The sequence below is a fragment of the Papaver somniferum genome, chromosome 4, assembly GCF_003573695.1.
Source record: "Papaver somniferum cultivar HN1 chromosome 4, ASM357369v1, whole genome shotgun sequence".
Classification (NCBI taxonomy): domain Eukaryota; kingdom Viridiplantae; phylum Streptophyta; class Magnoliopsida; order Ranunculales; family Papaveraceae; genus Papaver; species Papaver somniferum.
In genome coordinates, this window is record NC_039361.1 from 100,482,845 (window position 1) to 100,503,907 (window position 21,063).

The following is a 21,063-nucleotide window of genomic DNA, read 5'->3' on the forward strand; positions in this document are numbered from 1 at the left end:
CATCCCCAACAACTTGAAACTTTCCACTATCAGAAGGTTTTTTGAACTTTTTTTCAAATTCGAAGAAGTATGGCGATCAAACATAACCGAAACATCCTTATCTTTCTTATTAAAACCATGGAAAAACGAACCAGATTGATAATCGAAGTAGTACTTCAATTTGATTTTGTAGCCGGTCCGAAAAAGGTTGGGAAAAACACTTTTTTTGGAGAGTGGATAAAGGGAAAAGGAATAAGTGGCACTAATACGAAATCTCAGGTGATTTTTCATCGTCTTTTTAATTTCTGTTTTGACTTGAGTAAATTTGTAAAATTTCTTTGGAATTTAGTTAATGGCGTCCACAGACAGTTATAGGTTGTTCGTCCATTTACTAAACAACAGTATCGAACATGAAACTCGCATATTTTTCAAAAATTATTCCAACACTTAGTTCGGCCACTTAGGTCGATATTATGACCACCTTTTTAATTTTACTGGTCAACAAATGTAAAACAAACATCAGGAGTATTTAGAAGTTCTGCATCCCAACTCCCAAGCCGTTGATTCGTTCGGAATGTTTGACAAAAGTTGTCTTCGTTGATTCAGGGCATTGGCCGTGAGTGTGCTTTGGCCATGATTTTTTCTACAAGATCAAATATATTCGCGTACTATAAAAAGGATATGAGGTTTCTGTTATGTATTTTGTGTGCTTTCAACTTGAAAGTACCAAAATAAAAAGAGACTAAATCGTTTTGATTCCCTAACTTCCCCACTTGCACAGTGGTAACAATTAACTGCCACTTCCTCAATTTGAATTGTTGTCTTTTTATGTCAATTATGTTAATTTGTGATTTTTTTTTATTTTTTTTTGACACGGTCCGCAGGGTTTAAGGAAACACCCATAACCTTACAAGAAAGCTAAAAGAAAAACAAAACCAAAGAAAACCTACTTCCTATGGTAAACTTTCCTACTCCTATCCTACTCAAGAATCATATTCATCTCACTATCAAAACTGTCAATACCGATGATCAGAAAATCTTTTTGTGGGTGCTTCTCAGCAAGCCAGTGTGCAGCCCTATTAGTCTCTCTATAGACATGGGAATATCTAACCTCCATAAACTCTTCCTGGAGATATCTAATACGCTTCCAAATATGTAAAACGCTCCAGATAGGAGAGCATTGCCCAGATAGCAGTCGATACACATTCATAGAGTCAGAGCATGTATGCAGTTTCCTGCAATTATTGAGCTTTGTCAACTTTAACCCTACCTCCACTCCTTGTAATTCATGTACAAAACTGTGGCAGGAATGGAGCCACCACAAGCTGCAGCAATAGTATCCCCCTGGTGATTCCTGATGATAGCACCACTTCCTCCAGAATCATCTTTTCGAGAGCCATAAAATTTCACCATAACTTCATCTTCACCAGGAAACAACCAAGAGAAATATATCACCCTCACCTCCTTATAAATGCAGTCAATGCCCCAGCCTTCCATGAATCTTCTAGTATAAGGTTTATCAACATCAGTAACCTTAGCATCTAAGCACTTAAGTCTGATGTCCATGGTAATTAAGTGACTCACCCCATCAGGACTGGTTTTTGCAGTATAGAATATCATGTTGTTGTGATCCATCCAGATGTGATACACAAAGCTATTGAGACACAACTTCTTGATAATAGTAACAACTCCTTCACCTTTGAAATTATCCTGACATCAAAGAAGTTCTTCATCCCGGGTACTAGCAATATTTCTGAAGATTCCCAACTTGATTAGCAATCCTTTCCATATAATACTGGAGAAAGAACATGTTAAGAATAGATGTTCCTCATGTTCAATTCCTCCACCACACAAGGCACAAGCAGCATTGTTCACAAGACCCCATCTTTGTAGTTTTGCTTTGGTTTTAAGTCTTTTATGACAAGCTAACCAACTTATAAAGGAATGTCTAGGGATATTATTCTTAAACCACACCAATTTAGTCCAACCCACCTCAATAATATCTCCAGAGAGAGCTCTAAATGTCTCTTTCATAGAGAAATCACCATTCTTCCTGCCCTTCCATAGCACCAGGTCTTCATCTCCAAAATCATAATCCACCCCTTGAAGAATATCCTTCCCATCACAATGAGGCTCATGATTACACTCAGGAAAATTAAGAAAGCCATCAACCATATAATCAGCTACTGTTAATTCTTTGTCAGGGCAGATTGTCTCAAGACATTCAACCTCCATCCAATCACATAACCTACCTTTGGGGTGCCAAAATCCATAATATAAGCTAGTTTTTTCTCCATTTCCAAGGAAGGTGCCCATAAACTGTTTTGCAGTGTCTCTGAATTCAAGAATTCTCCTCCATCTCCATGAGCAATCCTTTGGAACAACCAAAGTCCAGAAATCCCTTTGTTTAATGAGATTAGTATGTATCCATTGAGTCCAAATGGTGTTTTTTCCTGAATTAATATCCCATATGTGTCTTAAATTGGCAGTAATGTTTGTTTGTTCCAAGTCCTTTACTCCAATACCCCTAGCTCCCTCAACAGTGCATATTTGGCTCCAACTGGTTGGATTATGCTTTTTTCCAAGATCAGATCATGCCTAAAGAAATCTTTTGAAAGTAGTGTTAAGCTCTTTAATCACTTTCTTAGGAAGAATGAAGCAAGAAAACCAAAAATAAACCATGCCAATAAGAACAACTTCTATAAGAAGCAACCTTTCAGCAAAGGATAAATGTCTAGCCTTCCAAGACTTAAATCTCTTAGTCACTCTACCTAAAATAGGCTTACAATCAACATAAGATAGTCTTGAAGATATTAAAGGAATAGCCAGGTACCTCACTGGAAGCTCTCCTTTATAAAAATTTAGGCAGCAAGAAATATCTTCTAGAAACCCAGCCTCCACAGAAGAAGAAAATAGAGAGGTTTTGTTATAGTTCACATCCAGACCAGAGAAGCCACTGGAATCCTTTATCACCTTTGACAGCACCTGAGCATATTTTACATTGCCTTTGAAGAAAACAAGAATGTCATCATCAAAGCACCAATGTGTTAAATTTTTGCCCTTACACTGTGGGTGTATCCCATTATTACCAGCCAGCACTTATTGCTGTAGTAAAATACTTAAGACCTCCATTACCATCACAAATAGATAGGGAAACATAGGGCACCCCTGTCTCACTCCTCTTTGAGCACCAAAAAATCCATAAGGGGATCCATTTATCATAACAGAGAACTTGGCAGTAGAAATACACACCATAACCCAATCAATAAATATCTCCGGGAATCCAAACTTCCTCATCACAGCAGCAATAACATCTGAACTGACAGTATCATAAGCCTTTTGAAGATCTATTTTGAGAGAACACCTAGGACTACCACCAGATTTATGGTAATTCCTAACAATTTCATGAGCTAATAGGATATAATCTTGAATGGACCTCCCTGATATAAAAGCAGACTGACTAGAACTAATTAAACCCTTTAAGATAAACTTCATTCTAGAAGACAAAAATTTTGTCAAACACTTGTAGATGACATTACAGCAGGAGATGGGTCTGAAGTCAAAAACAGTGGAAGCATTCTCACATTTAGCAACAAAGGTAAAGCGAGTACTGTTTACCTCTTTAACTAACTTGCCTGTCTTGAAAAAATTTGTAATAGCAGCAACAAAGTCATCCCCCACCACAGACCAAGTACTTTTAAAGAAATAGCCATTAAAACCATCAGGCCAGGGGCTTTAGAAGAATGAATGGAGGACAAAGCTTCAATCACTTCATCTCTAGAAATAGGCGCCACCAATTTTTCAGCCTCAGAAGGATGAATAAAAATCTATTGAAGTGCAATTTATTGAGCACCTCCTGAATATCCCCCTGATTAGAATTTCCACTAAAAAATTCACTGAAAAAGTTAACACATTCTTCTCCTATCAACTTGACATCCTCCAACTTGATATCTTCCCTAGAATTCAACACAAGAATATTATTCTTTGACCTCCTCTCCTTTAAAGAGTTGTGAAAGAATCTTGTATTTAGATCACCAGCCTCCATCCATTGAACCTTAGATTTCTCCTTATTAATGGATTCTTCACACCTAGCTAGCTTAGCATAAGTCTTAACAACTTCTTTTTCTTTGACAACTAGATCATTCCTCAAAGGTTGAGCCTGTAATTGTCTCTGCACTTCATCCATAGAAGATTTAGCAGTTAAAAGTTGCTCAGAGAATCTCTTGAATCTTTCATTCTTCCATAGAATAAGAACCTTCTTAAGTCTTTTGAGTTTATTCACCAGCACCATCATGGGGTTACCATGCATTGGTTCCATCCAAGACTTTCTCACAATACTCATAAAATATGGTTCATTCACCCAAAAGCTGCAGAATTTGTAAGGAGGTGGACCATGATATCTCCCTTCAAATATACTAACCACCCCTGGGCTATAATATGAAATGCCTGGAAGAAGAAAATCAGCAGTGGAATCATAGAAAGCTTCAATCCATTCCATATTAACCATTATTCTATCAATCTTTGAAGCAATTTTATACTCCCCCTCTTGTTTATTATTCCAAGTAAAGAAACAACCAGTATATCTCAAATCAAAAATATGAGCATCTTGAGTGCAGTCATAAAACTCCTTATAATTAGAAGGAATAACTTCAGCACCCCCACTCTGTCTCCAACTTCTAATAGAGAATTAAAATCCCCCATCAAAATCCAAGGTTGGTGGTTATAACAAGCAAAAGCTGTTATTTCAATCCAAAGGTTCCTTCTTATAATACTATCATTACTTGCATAAATAATAGTAACCACAAAAGATTTATTATAACAATCAGTTACCTCTAAAAATACATACTGAGAAGAGCAACGAATCACTTGAGCCTTCACAATAGAAGTATCCCATCCAACCCATATTCTACCAGCACCATCCATAAAATAGTTATCTAAAAACTTTTAAAAGGGATTAATATTCCTCCTAATTTTATCCTTATTTGATTCTTGGACATGAGTCTCCACAATACCAAGTAAACTCAAACTACTATCTCTTATTAAATTTCTAACCTCTACTTGTTTTAAATGATCATTGAGACCCCTTGTGTTCCAAATTCCCATTTTTATCATATTAAATTCGGGGGATTTGGTTTTCTTCCTTTAGCAGGTCTACCTGCTCCCTTAACACCCAAAGAAGGCTTACCAACTCCTACATATTTAGAGAGAAAATGGGCTCTTGCACCATCCCCTTCATCTCCTTTCTGCCCATCATCTATCTTCTCAACTTGAGTTAAGACAAAACCTACATTATCAGTACCAACTTTAGTAGGGAATTCTTTCCCCTTTTGTTGGTCATCAGATGTCATAACCACTTCCATCACCATTTCATTCTCCTTGTTTCCTCCAATTTCTTTAAAAATATTTTCTTCCTTTGAACCATGAATCACTGGTATCTCTATATTCATATCAGAATTCTCCCCCTCAAGATGGCAAAACTTATTTTGTGTAAGAACTGAATTATTCTCTGTCTCCATAGACTTACTACTAGAAGCTCCATTGGCACCTGTCCTACCAGTCTCATCATTTTTGCCTTCATTCTTTCCTCTTACTTCTCTTGAGATCCATCACCTGCCATCCATTAGATTCAATGACTTTTTCCTTCTGAGCTGAATTCTGAAGAACCAATTTAGCTGCTGAAGCAGCTGCAGAACACTTACTTTGAGTATGTCCAAATACATTACAGTGTTGACATCTTGGGGTCTCCAGCTATATTCCACTGGTACCTGAATCTTCATATTACCCACTAGAGCATCAATATGAGGGGGAATCAGAATCAACAGCAATCTCCACACAAATCCTTACATAATCCATCCTGGATCTTGATGCAGTTTGTTTATCCAACCTCAAAGGAAATCCAATGAAGCTTGCAGGCTTCCCCAATCCCTTAGCATTCCATAAATGAAGGGGTACTTTTCTTAAATTCACCCAAACATGAATTGTTTTCAGTTCTGACAACTCTTGCTCAATCAACAAAGTCCATGGCCTAACAACAAATAATTGTCCTGCAATAAAAAAACATCCATGTCCAAGAGTAGAAGCTCTGTCCTCCTCTGAATCAAACTCAAAAACGAAAATGGAATCATCATGGAGAGGCATCTTGAAATCATTCTTCACTTTCCAAACCCTCTTGACTGTATTTCGAACAATTGGAATGCTAAGCGTTTCCCTACAAAGTAACCGACTACTAGGTTTTCACACTTCTGCACATCCTTTTCAATTTCCTGTTCAGAAAACACCATCATCTTTGCCCCATCTACCATAGATGAAGTTTCATGTACTAATGTATCGTGGATATCCACATCCTTATCAACTGATAATAACTCAGACCATTTAGGATTTTTCCCTAATCCATTCCAATTACTAGTTTTCGCAGGAACCCTAGCACCACCTCCCATCTGAGATTCAAACCCAGATTGCATAGAAAGAACCATAGTTAAAGAAATAAAGTAAAAACAAGAAAGAAAATCAAACCACTTACTATCCAACACCAATCATTAAGCTCTATCCAAACATACATAAGAGAAATTGATAAGAAAATCCCAAGAACTGATTGAAGAAATGGATGCTTGACTCGAGTCAACGCCGCCAGAAAATCGCCTCACTCGCCCTTGACTTTTCTCTCTCGTTTCAATTTATTTTTACATGCACTAATTTGTGATGTTACCCATTACCTTTTAGTACTAAATTAACAAAAACCAAACATTTGATTCCAGTTACAGAATGGAGGAGCAAAGGATTACAACCAAATATGACGTTAAAACTACAAATCTGATGGAAGAAACTGTTTCAAATAAGGAAGAAATTGATGTGATGCAATCAATTGTACTACATTCTGATTTACCCAATTATGTAGAACCTTCATGGCCTAATGTTGGTGAAACAGAAGTAGTTATCGAGGAACAACAATCAGATAATTTTGATGACCAAGTTGATGAGGAAGACATTAAGGAACCACATTCAGTAGAAAGGGCCAAAGAAGTGTCAGAAAAGAAGAAAAAGACTAAGAAAAATATTGTTAACCAGTTGATGCCACTTGAAGAGGACGGTGATGGGATACCCAGGGAAGTCCTATTTGCATACCAAAATGGCTACCAAAATTTGGCTACATCGAGTAATGGTGAAGTTGTAGTTTTGGTAATTTTGTGTAAGAATATTACACTTATTGACCAGTATATTTTTACTGTGTAGGATCCTCAAGAATTAAGTTAGAAATTTGAAGCTCCATAATCTCTATGAAACAACGTCAAGTTGGCAGTCAGACAAAATTTGAGTTGTACACGATTTGGGAACCTATGGCTAGTACTATATTTTGAAAAATAAGAGTTCGGTATATAGAGTTTATTATACGTCCAAAACTGTTTTTTGAAACCAAATTACCTACATATTTCCTGTATATACATATGATTAAATAATTATATCTGGTACAGAAACCTTTACCCACCACCCAAATTTCTGGATGTATACTATAAGACTATGCACAAGAAATGCATTTTATCTAATTTTTTTAATATTTTCCCTCTCTTTTTCTCGTTATCCCTCTTTGCTTCAAGTTTATCTACTACTTCATATTAAGTACACCTTGTATCTCATCAAAATCCATCCATCAAAAATCATGATTTTTTCTCTCAAGGTACCAGTGTGTTTTCAGAGCTATATCCTTTCTGTGGAGACTTCAACCGGCTCAATTGTGTCCTTCACAAGTTTCTAGCATCTTGAGTTGCAGTCAAAACCATGGTTACATGCCATTTGTTGAAAAAAAAACATCTTGTAAAAGACCGAGTTGAAATAATATTTGGCAATGTTGTAACATTAGGTTCTTAAACCATTACATATCACGACTGCATTTTAAATAAGTTTAAAATTATGTCGTTTTGTTACTGAAGTATCTGATTAAGGATCTGAAGTCAACAAGTTTAAATTATATCTTTTAATATCATGATTATGGATCTGATGTCTCCGACTATGTACCTCAGGTTTACAGTAAATATAACAGTATTGATTCAGAAAGATTTTATATAATAACATCGAACCTATAACGATATAATAAGTCTATTTTAGACAAGGTCTCTTTGCCTATTGAAACAAAATTAAATAATATTTTTTGTTAGACAGACAAAACAATAATCTTTTGTACATATGATCCTTAAACATAAAATAAGACAAAATAACAGATAAATTTGACTTTTCACTTGTCAACCTACATCTTTCCACTTGTGGATGGTTGCAGAAGTTCCAGCGATATTATCAACGAAGACATGATTTGCAAAAAAAAACTTTCGCTTTTCCTCTTGCAGCAGTGTAGGGTTTTATCCCTAACTTTGGATCACCGTCATGCAAAACAGCGGCTATCTATGCTATATCGAAACTCGTCCTACGAGTCCCAACGAGTACAAGAACTTCATCCTTATCAATTTCCACCTCCCTAAAATCACAAACATCCCCTTATGCATATTCCTTTTATTTGATTGAGTAATTCCACATAGCATATTGAATGACATGGCCTCGGACCAGTAAATTCGAAATCATCATCACCACTCTCAGCATGATCATCAGCGACAACCCTTTTACCAACACCTTGATTACCTCCTACCACCACCACTTTTATTGAAATTGGTTTTGACTACTACCAATAACTGTTTGCACCATATCAAATAAGAAAATAGATGGAATTTCATCTGTGTATATATGAACTTCAGGATCATTACTTGCATTTTTATTTATATTACCCATGGGTATGACATGAATTATTAGTATTATAGGTCGTTATTTTATGTTATTTGACATATAAAATGAAAAATTATTGGGACAAGTTTTCTCTTTGCTTTTTAAATGAAGAATTAGGGCATCATCTTGAACTGAGATACATCCCACCGAATCGTCATTAATTATGTTGATGAGATATATCACATAGTATCAAACAATCCTGTCTCTCTGAACCTAATTGCAATTGGAACTAAGATTGACTTTCTATAGATTTTTAAAAGGCTAATTTGTATTTAGGGCCTACTATATTAGGATTTGGAAACCTATAGCCAGTACTATGTTTTTTAAAAATATGAGTTCGGCATATTGGTTTTAATATATCTCTGAATTCGTCTTCTAAACACTAATTACCCACGTATTTCTTATATATGCATACAATGAAACATTGTCTTTTGGTACAGAAACCTATACCCCCCACCCCCACGGGTGCAAATGTGTTTGACAGTGGACTGATGAGTACAACTCAACTGCAATAGATTACAAGGTCTTTAGGAAGTTCTGATAAGATCTCAGCTATGTTATTTGGTCAAAATTCCTTTGGTAATACCAGTGGAATTGGGTTTAAGAGTAAACCTCCTTCACCAGGAACAATACTTTCGCTCTTGCAGGTTTCAATGAGAGTGAAAGTGTTCATGATAGTAGAAGTGAGTCTGTTCCTTCTGGAAATTCTCTCGCCGTACACTGCACTTTTTATAGCAGTTGTGGTCATTATAAAGGGAAGTGTCAGAGGTCAAAGAAAAATGGCAAGATTCTTGTCAAACTTCAGAATGATATGGAAAAGATAAATCTTTCTTTGAACAACCTTACAAATTCTTTAGAGTCTCAATGGGAGAAAAGAAAAAGGAAGTCAGAAACGGTAAGAAAAACGTAACTAACCTTTTTGTGTCAGCTGACACGAGTGGTGAGTTTCCTACTAACCCCGTCAATAATTAATTTTAGTGCTGAGTGCAACCTCATAATATTATCTTGAAAATATGAGGTTTACACAAAATAACATCAAGAAAACAATGTTTTCTGATGTTTGTGTTTCTAAGGTATTAAGGGCGTACTACTAGGTTCCGTAACCTGTGATATACTGGGTCACAAACTTCCCATGGAATGTTTTGTTTAATATATCACTATCCTTATTTTATTCAAATTCTCGATTCTATGGTTCCCTTTTATATATGTGTCATTCAACTCCGAAAGAAGGTAGAGAACAATGACTCTTATTACTAGAGGTGTTACGAAGAAGGATGCAGTAGAATCTGTCAATGTTTTTCTGTGCGAAGGGATCCCATCATCTAGAACCAAAAATAGAAAGTTTACGGAATATGCAGAATCTTCCTCGGCTACATGTTTGTTTTCCGCCTGTTACTATGACAATGATTTTAGAGCCAAGGTGAATGGGTTCATGACAAGGAGAAATGATCTATTGTTCAAGATTAATCACTCCTTGAAATAGGTAACTCACTATGAACAAAAGCTTAATATGTGGAAAAATACCTTGTGTAACTTTGAAACAGAGCTATGCGAGTTAACTGATATCCCTAAAGATGTTAGAGAATTGAATGATCCAACCATCAATGGATTCTTCAATAATGAGAAGGAATTCTCAGCACAATCTAGTTAAACCCTAATTTATTTATTTATTGTTGTCCCCCAAATCCCAAATTAGACACTAATATCAAACTAAACCTTAACAGTTCCATTAATACCGCCTAATTTTGATTCTACTTTCATCCCTTATTTTGAATTTACAATCCTCTTGGGGCATATATCAGGTTGGAGACGGCGAACGGAACCTGATCAGAAGGTAGTGTCTGCTTAATTAATTGCGAATTTCTTTCTTTTGGCTATGTTCATTCCATTTCTTGTTTTTTACAAGCGATTTTGACGTTTGATGGTTGTGTATATAACATTAACGATGCTAGCTAGATTACTAGTAGAAGAGGTTTATTCATTTGTGTTATTGAGTTAGGCAATGTAAACAGACGTCATAAAGAGAGAAGGGAAAACTAAACTGACCCTTAAATTCACATAAATGTTTGAAGTGCATAGGAGTGAAGAGAGGAAGCCAGGCCATTTTATCTCTTTTAATGTGATTAACCTGAAAATCTCACAATGTTTCAAATGCTGCGCAATGTACATAATGGGCTCGAAACTGCAGTTCTACCGGACTTTTGGTTTTTTTTTTTTTGAGATATCAATAGGTATTATGAGTGTATTTTATGTTTTACTTTACTGCAATACAATAGCTATTGATTTTTTGTGACAGGACATTCAATTTGGATGTAGTGGTAAGATCTAAAGCTTATCTTGCATTTAGATGTGTTGCATTCATATGGCAGAGTTCAATGTGCACGAAGATATTTAGTTTGGACCTTTATCATATTATAAAATTATCAAAGTCTTTCAGTATTTTGAGGAGATAACTACTGATAACATAACCCTTTGCTTTTTGGGGGTCGGTTAGATTTTGATCATTGAAAAGTCAGAGAAATTTTGAATTTTTTTTAGTGTTTTGGAGTTTAACTAGGCACAGGTCGAGTATTGCAGGGAAAAAAGAAGAAGAAGAGATTTAATAGGTGATTCTGCAGCTGGCATGTTTCTAGCTGACATCACATATCAGGAGAATGAACTATGAACTGAACTCGGAGAATAGCTTTCCGTCATGACTTCATTAATTCGTTCAGTAGAGGGGGTTGCGTGAGTTATACGATTCAAGGTGAGCAGCTTTCTATGTGGACTAACTAGCCTCACACCATGGATCATCTTCTCAAATTTGGATTGGGCATATGCAGGGATAGAGAATACAAAAGTATAACATTGTCATCGAACACTGTCGATCCTGGTTGTGTATTTTATTTTATTCTCAAGTCTCGTTAATACATAACAATCAAGCTAAGAATCATCCCTACAGTTTGCCGATTACTCTATTTATAAGTTGCATTTCCAACTATAGGCAGTTTCCATATTGGGATATGCAGAAGCTAAACTGAATCCTCTAGTCTTGACGTGATTAACATTAGGAAAAAAACAGAGACTTAGTAAGGTTGTGTTAGTTGGTTATTTTCTTCACTAAATAAGTAGTTTGGGCTTTACGTTTTTTTCTTATGTGAATTAAGTATGCCGCTCACCCATTGTGTATCATATGTTTTTCTGCACAGTGATATTATTTAAAATATATTAGGGTAATGAATTTCAAATTTGTTACTGTTTATTCAAAAAAGACTTGGGGTTTTAGGCCTCCACTCTGAAGGACCTAGCTTAACAGATAATGTTAGTTTCAACTTGACACCTTTTTAAGGTGCTTCCTCTTCTGTTTCTTAAAACCCAAAAAGCTGTTCTGGATCATTTTAGAATACTAAGTTGGATATTCTTAATTTGTTGACAGTATACATGAACATAGAAAAAGAAGAGCCTTTTGAGTTCCAGATTTTTTTTTTGACATACAGTAGCATGGAATACCATGATAAAATGATGAGTCTTTTAACAAAGATGGAATGCAGCGCTATGGGATGCGGCACTATCAGCTATCTTATACAGTACTATCTTTTTCTTACTTATTACTGTTTACTGCTTTCAGGTACATACCCACTGGAGCACATTTTGGTCATTAATGGGTGATCAAAACTCAATTCCTAAAGATCTTCGTCCTTCGAACATACCTCGAACAGTTGGAGATGAACCTCGCGTTCCAATAGGGAGAAGTGCATTGGAAGGATTTTGCCCTAATTCTGTAGTTGATGTTAATAGTCTGCTGCTGATCCTGGTTCCAGATCAGTATTCTATCCAGCAACGATATCTGATGCTGGATATGGCGCAACAGGTTTAGGTTTTGCTAATCCAGCCATGGCTTGGTACCCACTTTGTCGATTACAACCTGTTGGTTCTAGTTTTGTTCCTGTAACTGGATCCAGGGATGATACAGATATTGAGAATTTCGTTAACAATCAAGGTCATGGAAGCAATCTCGGTGAGTATCCCAGTGATGAAGGTAATGACGATTCCTCTAAAACTAAGAAATTAAAATTCTTATGTAGTTTTGGTGGTAAAATCCTGCCTAGACCAAGTGATGGAATTTTGAGATATGTTGGAGGTCAGACTAGGATCATTAGTGTTAGGAGAGATGTTAGTTTTCATGAGTTGGTGCAGAAAATGAATGACGTTTATGGGCAACCTGTGGTTTTCAAGTACCAACTCCCTGATGAGGATCTTGATGCCCTAGTCTCAGTTTCATGTCCTGAGGATCTCGATAACATGGTAGAGGAGTATGAAAAGTTGGTTGAGAATTCCGTTGACGGGTCAGCAAAACTTCGGGTATTTTTATTCTCTGCATCTGAGCTTGACTCATCTGGTACAGTGAAATTAGGTGATTCAAACGATAGTGCACAGAAGTATTTTGATGCTGTGAATAGAATTTCTGATCTTGTTGGTTGTGGTATTACAAGGAGAGGCAGTATGGCGAGTGTGGCATCAACACAGAATTCAGATAGGATGAGTGGCGGGGGAGAAGCTGTTGATAGCTCAAGTTTGGGTCAAGGGCCACCTTCTCCAGTCGTTTTATCTCCCAGAAGAAGTTCTGGGGCTTCTTCCCATGATGGCCAAGCAAGGATTGTTTATGTAGCTCCTAATCATGCTATGTATACAGAAGCTCAATCAGCAAATTATGTTGCTCCAACTATTTCATCAAGTCATCCTCCTGCCCAATTGTTTGAAAGTGACCTAGAGAGACCAGTGCAAGCAATGGGACAACCACCATTATTGGGGAGTGATTTTGGTCCACCTTCTGGAATAGAGTATACGCCCTCAACTGTTTATATGCAGGGATATCCTCGCCAGGAGGTATTTCAAGATGCAGATCATCCGCCAATTACTTCCCAAATGGGGTATTTAAATCCACCTCAAGTATTGGGGATCACAGGGTCAACTTATAGGCGTGCCGATAACACAATGCAGACAATTTGTGTTCAGTCCCATCAGTTCATCCCTGCAATGCAAATGACTCATGCTAGCATGAGACCCAATGGAGTTCAGCATTTAATTCAACAGCATCAAACCCATGTTAATTCCTACCCCGAAGAAAATTCATTTGGTGGTAGGGTTACTCAGGTGTTAGACGACCACAACTACAGAGTTCTCCCATCACAGGCTCCCTTACAACAGGCTGGACTAGGTTATGATTGGCACCAACCTACAGCTCCAGGTAGTGTGGTCTTTTCCGATGGATGCTCACCTCGTCAACAGGGGATTCTTCCTGAACAAATTTCCAGACTGGAAGATTGTCATATGTGCCAAAAAGCATTGCCGCATGCACACTCTGATACTGTGGTACAAGACCAAAGGGATCAAGCCACAAGTATGGTTTCTTCTTCAATGCCAGCTTTCAGAGTCTCCGTGTTGAAGATGCATTAAGAGCTCGATCTGCTAATAGAGTAATTGTTAGTGGACCACAAGGGGAGAGTACTGTTGCAGTTGAACATCTAGAAGCTTGGCCACGACCTAAATATGTTGGACCTATGAATCATGATGTTGCTGCTCAACAGCTAGGATTGCATGGGTTTCCTCCAAATATCAATCTGCGTGTGCGAAATGACAATAGAAGTGTCCTCTTGCAACATCCTGAGGCTGTTGATCAATGTAGGGGGATGTTTTCTCAAGGCGTGATGCCAGATAATGTACATTCACCTCATGGTGTATACATGGCTAATTTTCCTCAGGTGCGCCAAGGAGATGTTGTCCAGCAACCTACGATGCAGTATCAGTACCGTGATATAAACGACCCTTCGATTAGCCATCTACTCCATGCTGATGCCCCTCCAGTTAGAGTGGTACCTTTCCAAACTTCAGAACCAGTTAGTCGGGAGTTCTTGGAACACTCAGATAGGAATTTTAGGAATGCTCCGAAGGAAGACATTGATGATCTAAGACGAATCAATGTGAGATTGGAAGCACTTCACATAGTTCCACCTGAGACTTCTGCAAACAACGAGAATTCTAGGTCACCTGTTAATATATTTCAGGAAAGGATCCTGGATGCTAGACCACAGTTCGTGGCGAATGACGTGCCCCAAACCAATGCCTTCGCCAATACAGGCAATTTTCTCGATGAAAATCATGGTAAGCCAGCTGATATACTGCCAGCGTCGTCTACAGAGGCTCTTTACCTGCACAACCATCAACTTGAAGAGTTCAATCAAGTCGCACAATCATCAGGATTAGGTGTTTTTGAACCACTTCCACATTCAACTACTCCTGCTGAACATCTGGCTTCTGACAAAATATGGCATGGTAAACCAACAATCCCACAGATTGATTCGGCATTTACCAATGTCGAAAGGGAAAGGGTCCCCTTCGTTGGTGATTGGAAGGACGAGGCTCCACATATCCAGTCGAGTATGGGTTTCAATGATGCAACGGCTGCCTCTTCTAATGGAAACCTGCCAACTGTATCCGTCTCCAGTGGTTTGGTTCCAGAGTTTTGTGATCCTGCCACCTCAGACTCGCTTTTCAGCACAAAGGATCCTTGGATATTGAGGCACGACACACATTTCCCTCCTCCAAAACCTAGCAAGGTAGTATCTGGTAGAGAAACTTGTACAACCAAGGAAGGGGTCCTCCACCAGCAACCTGGAAATCTTAACAAGGATTCAGCCTCAGAACATGGTAACTCTAGCAAAGGTAGGAAACATGTTGAAAAGATGTTTTTTCTTTGTTATGTTATTGTAATGTTTTTCGCTGAAATAATAATGTATCGATTCAACAATATAGGATCTGCAGAGGAACATATCAGGCTAGAACTTCAATCTGTCGCTGAGGGTGTTGCTGCGTCAGTTCTCCAATCTTCATTACATTCAGACCACTCTGACCATGAGATGAAGCAGCCCATTCCAGACGCCAACCAAGAAATGGAACTTCGTGTTGGTTGCACAGAAGCAGAGGTATGGTTGTAGTGGAACTGCTATTTTTGTGCACTTCCTCATCACTTAAAGTGACTTACTTACCCTGTCCAAATTCACCTCAGGATTTTGTTAAAGACGAGGCAAATTCTTCTGTATCGCTTTCAGATGGCATCGGTCGCTTACAGGTCACTGATTTAACTTTCAAGATGTTATATTGCCAAATAAATCAGGATGGTTTCTTTTAGGCTGTCCTCGTATGCTCCTTCATTAACTTGTGCATTTATGATTTTCTTTGTTTGGCAGATAATAAAGAACAGTGATCTCGAAGAGTTACGAGAACTAGGGTCTGGCACCTTCGGTACGGTTTATCATGGTAAATGGAGGGGTACTGATGTTGCAATTAAACGTATCAATGATAGGTGTTTTGCTGGGAAGCCATCAGAGCAAACCCGAATGGTCTGTGTTTATCAAAATTTAGGCCTTTGAGCTTGTTTATGTCTTCATGTTTTATCTTTTCTCACTCGGGCATATCATATGCTTCTGTGTTTTTCATAGAGAGACGATTGTTGGAACGAAGCCATCAAGCTTGCTGACATACACCACCCCAATGTGGTAGCTTTCTATGGTGTCGTTCTTGATGGGCCTGGTGGTTCTGTAGCAACAGTAACAGAATACATGGTTAACGGTTCTCTAAGACAAGCTTTTCAGAGGAATGACAAGTAATGTCTTTTTTATGTGTTCAGATTGTGGGTTGTAATAGTTTCTCTCTCTTAATCAGCTGAAATACAGTTGGCCTAACCCCATTGCATTTCCCGTCAATACTATATGTGCATTTAGAGTTATCATTGTCATTTTGAAGGACATTTGAACTGCTACTTGTTTTTGCCAGGGCACTTGATAAGCGTAAACGTCTCTTTATAGCCATGGATGTTGCGTTTGGAATGGAGTATTTGCATGGAAAGAATATCGTACACTTCGACCTTAAAAGTGACAACTTACTAGTCAATCTCCGGGATCCTCACCGGCCAATATGCAAGGTACCATGCCAGGGCCTTAATTAAATGCTTTCCAGTTTATTGTGGTGGCTATACGTGTCTAACTGTTTGTCTACGGTCTTATGTTTTGCATAATACTCTTATCGTTGATTGTAAGTTTTATTTGATCCACATGTTACCTACTTAGCTGTTTCTTGTGTCTTTAACTTGCTGATAAAAGAACTGATGACAGACCAAACAAATTTTCATTTTTAAAAACTTGATGAACAGATCCTTAATGGATTTCAAAGTTCCCCGAATTGGGAACTAGTTATAAAGTACAATCATAATGATGTAATTAGAACCAGAAAAGAATAATGATATATAGTAGAAGATATACAAAAAAAAAAGGAAATACATGAAAATAATGCACATTATGGAGAGCGGAGGTGCTAGAGAAAAACTTGAACAATTGGGGAAAAAGAAGAATAAAGCAATAATGCAATATAGTATAGGATATACAAAAAAAAGGAAATACATGAAAATAATGCAGATTATGGAGAGAGGAGGCGCTAGAGAAAAACATGAACAAGAAAGAATTGTATAAGAACACAACGTAATGAAATAGAAAGTAAGAAATAGTGGTATTCTGTAAGCCAGCAAAGCGGGGAAATTGCTCTCCTTATGTATCATTCTTCAACAGATACAAGCTTAAGTAGAAATATGTATACTGTTTAGGGATGACCAGATGGAGTGAGATAAAGAGAATCAACCTTAACCAGCTGGTCCTCCATTACTTGTCGAAGCTGAGATTTTCTTAGTAGATGTCAAGGAGATGAAGCAAACCATCCATTATATTGTGATCTGTATCTACCTCATAAGTCTTAACTTGTTGGGAGTCGGATAAATCTGTGCTTTGGAATAAAATGAGGGTATATTAGTTTTTTGTGTGGCACTGGTAGTTTAAGCACTGAAGCTTGCCACAACCTTTGTAGTTTAGATAGACAGAAAAGTAGTAATGGACACATTTATATTTGCACCACACTAGGCTGGGTTTGGTAATGCTTTTATTTTTCCAAAAGCACTTTCAAAACCTATCTATGTTAATAATTTTTGAAATTGGTGTTTGATAAAAAAATGAAAACGCTTTTTACCCAAAGCACTTCCCAAATTCCTCAATTTTCAGAAGCTGGGGAGGAGGAGCTTTTAAAAGCTACAGAAGCATAAGCTTTGGTCCCACCAAAATTTAATGCTTGATTTATCCTCTTTGTCCCTATTTTATTTTGTGAATGACAAAAATTGCCCTTAAATATGTATACAATTAATTTTTAATTTCTAATATTTTATTCTTTAAATATTATTGTATTTTATTTTCAAACTATTTTATGATACCATTTCATTTAGTTTGTCAAAAATAAAAACAAACATTAAATAATAAAATATTTGCTTAATAACACAGTTGATAATAATATTAAATAATTACATAATTTTAGTTTGATTTTTTGTTCGAAAATTATATATATATATATATTAAAAAGTGGTTAAGTATATTTAATATTATATATGTTTATATATAATAGTAAAAAAATTAATTATTTTTAAACCTAATAAAATTGAACAAAGCTATTTTCAGATATATATGTCTGTTTTTGTCATTTGTTACAACAACAATGGTTGAATATGATATTTTACCAAACACACTTTGATTGCTCTTTTAATTAGCTTTAATTTTAATTAATATTTTATCAAACGTCTAACTACTTTTTTCTCGCAGCACAACAACGCACGGCAGAAAAGTCCTTTTGTAAACCGCAACCATCCCAAACTAAGCCTAGGTCTAGTGGGACAGTTGTCCCCCCTAGAATTTCCTAATTACATATTAGGGTTTTCATAATTATCATATTAGGCTTGGAAAGTTTAAATTTTTATAAATTTGTCCCCCATTATATTTAGATATCACTTACCCTGCCTTTATTCATATAAGATTTTATGTAAATTCTACAATTTCCTTTAAAAACTGCAGGTAATAAGCATTTATAGTATAGAACTCGGCTTAAATATAAATATAAAACTCGGCTTAAAGAAATGAAAAATGTCAAAAATTATTAATTTCAACGTTGTACAGCGTATCTAGTATCTTGGTGACACCATTCGAAGTAGAAAAAACGCCTAAAAAATTTTTGCGGCTTTCGGCCGCCTATTTTACGGCATTACTACTTTACCAATGCATATTGTCCCCCCAAACAATAAATCCTGGCTCCGTCCCTGACCATCCCCTACAGTTCATTAGCTACATCAGATTCACTTTGCAGACTAGGATACTAGAATTCTTTTCTTCTTCCTGTTTGAGTTAACGTTGTTTTTGCTTATCAAGCAATGTTATGACGCTGACTTTGTTATGGTATTTTCTTTAATCGGTTTATGGTTTTTTTTTCTGCTTCATATTCAAGATCAACCTTTATGTTGAACTGTGTGTGGTACATGTTAACTGGCAGCATCCAGAATTTAATCTGGGCAGTGCAGCTATCCAAAATTTGAGATGCTGAAGCCGGATCAAAGGATCTGTTCTATGTCATGTTTAGTGTGCTTTAGTACTTACAAACCCGTTTCTTCAATTATTTGATATCATATAAATTAACACTTCTTGTTTTGATCCCAGGTTGGTGATTTGGGCCTGTCTAAGGTGAAATGTCAGACCTTGATCTCAGGTGGGGTTAGAGGAACACTTCCATGGATGGCTCCGGAGCTTTTAAATGGCAGCAGTAACCTAGTCTCTGAAAAGGTTTGTCCATCTCTGTTCATTTCTTCCATTTCACCGTCAAGTAAACATTTACCAGAGCGTCTAAGTACCTTTTAGTTTCATGACTTCCATATTATTCTTGTTATCTTTTTTCAGGTTGATGTTTTCTCTTATGGAATTGTTATGTGGGAGCTTCTCACTGGAGAAGAGCCATATGATGACTTACATTATGGAGCCATTATAGGTAATTTTCCCATAGCTTTCCATTCAGAAAATTCGCCTGGTACGATTTTGGACGAGTCAAGTTATTCCATCACTACGGTTGTTGGTGACTTGGTGTGGCTATTTGGCAATCGAGATGTTTTACCCTTAAATATTGCAACTGATATTGCTGCTTGCTTAAATAATTAAATAAGGTGGTATCGTCAGCAACACGTTGCGCCCAGCCGTGCCGGAATCTTGTGATGCGGATTGGAAGTCACTGATGGAGAGATGCTGGTCGGCGGACCCTGCAGAAAGGCCGAGCTTTGCGGAGATTGTAAATCAGTTACGTATTATAGCAGCATCTCTTCCTACTAAAGGACAAGCTCAATAATCAACCTGGGTTGGTCTGTCAGGCAAGTCCTAACCTCTCCAGTTGCTATTTTTATAGTGAAAGGTTGTCCTCTAGGAAGATATAGATTTACAAACCAACATAAATCTTCGATTCTACTCTGTTTTGTCTTGTGTACCAAGTCTGAAATCTCCTCCATACAAAATGATGGGTGGTGTATTTTCTTTTATTTAACCTGGAAGTATTAAGATTCAGGGCGCCTTTAATATGATGAATATGCCGCCACTTGCAAATTTCTCGGTCCTATATGATCAATCTTATTAAATGCTTATTGTATGCCTTAAAAGTCCATTTTTTTTAAGAGACTAAAAAAGAGAAGTTTCTTTTGAACCTCGAATTGTTAGCTTTGTAACAGATTGGGAAAAGCTAGTATTCCTAATCAGTGGCATGTTCAGAAACACTGGCCAGATAACCTTATTCTTGAACACGAAAATGCATTAGTAGGGATTGGAAGTTACTATTATAGCTGTACTCAAATCTGCTGTGTATTGTGTGCTTACATGAGCATGCTTATGATTGATTCAACAGGTCAATATGAAAACTGCTGCAAAATTTAAGGAAAAGGAGTAAACCAGGTGATGGAATCCACTCTTGTTTCGATGAATTGGGTGGAAGGCTGCAAAATTTGCAAGGCATATGCATGGGTATCAAGTCGAAACATGTGAACTGATGTAGTATAGCAATTGGATAGACAAGAATTCGCGGTCTTCTTAGTTTAAGCTTTTTAACACTAAGACTCCAGTCCAAGTCTGTTATGTTATGTAGGATAAATGAGGTTGTTGAGAAGGGTTTCACTTGGGAATCACGGGTTTGCTGAATGATGCGGTTGATGAAAGTAGGTCGGAACATAAGGATCATATTGATTCTCATGATATGAGCTTCTGTCATCTGGGTTGTGTAAGTGCCAATGCCATTGTGCACAAAGCTCTAACTATTACTTACAATATATAAAGAAAAGGTTATGCCAGTCGACTCTATCCTTGGAACTCTTGGTGACTTCTCCCCAACTGCATAGCGAAAAAAAAAAGTGTACGGTAGTAGTAATAGAAAACAAACAGTACTTGGGAC

At 37.1% G+C, this 21,063-nt stretch overlaps 2 protein-coding genes across 2 annotated transcripts; one reads left to right on the plus strand and one right to left on the minus strand.

Annotated features, from left to right (window-relative positions):
* Nucleotides 1-1,695: 1,695 nt before the first annotated feature.
* Nucleotides 1,696-4,902, minus strand: LOC113272885. Its single transcript, XM_026522676.1, has 5 exons — nucleotides 4,810-4,902; nucleotides 3,833-4,642; nucleotides 3,115-3,618; nucleotides 2,813-2,964; nucleotides 1,696-2,539 (listed from the first exon to the last, which is right to left on the minus strand). The coding sequence occupies exons 1-5, from the start codon at nucleotides 4,900-4,902 to the stop codon at nucleotides 1,696-1,698; spliced, it is 2,403 nt and encodes an 800-aa protein (XP_026378461.1).
* Nucleotides 4,903-10,267: 5,365 nt separating this feature from the next.
* LOC113272886 lies at nucleotides 10,268-20,967 on the plus strand. The gene is made up of 13 exons (XM_026522677.1): nucleotides 10,268-10,579; nucleotides 11,323-11,491; nucleotides 12,353-14,176; nucleotides 14,224-15,447; nucleotides 15,538-15,707; nucleotides 15,791-15,853; nucleotides 15,972-16,124; nucleotides 16,224-16,387; nucleotides 16,558-16,705; nucleotides 19,302-19,424; nucleotides 19,539-19,626; nucleotides 19,799-19,999; nucleotides 20,524-20,967. Exons 3-12 carry the CDS (start codon nucleotides 12,619-12,621, stop codon nucleotides 19,975-19,977), a joined length of 3,870 nt encoding a protein of 1,289 aa, XP_026378462.1. The 5' UTR covers nucleotides 10,268-10,579; nucleotides 11,323-11,491; nucleotides 12,353-12,618; the 3' UTR covers nucleotides 19,978-19,999; nucleotides 20,524-20,967.
* The last annotated feature ends 96 nt before the right edge of the window (nucleotides 20,968-21,063 follow it).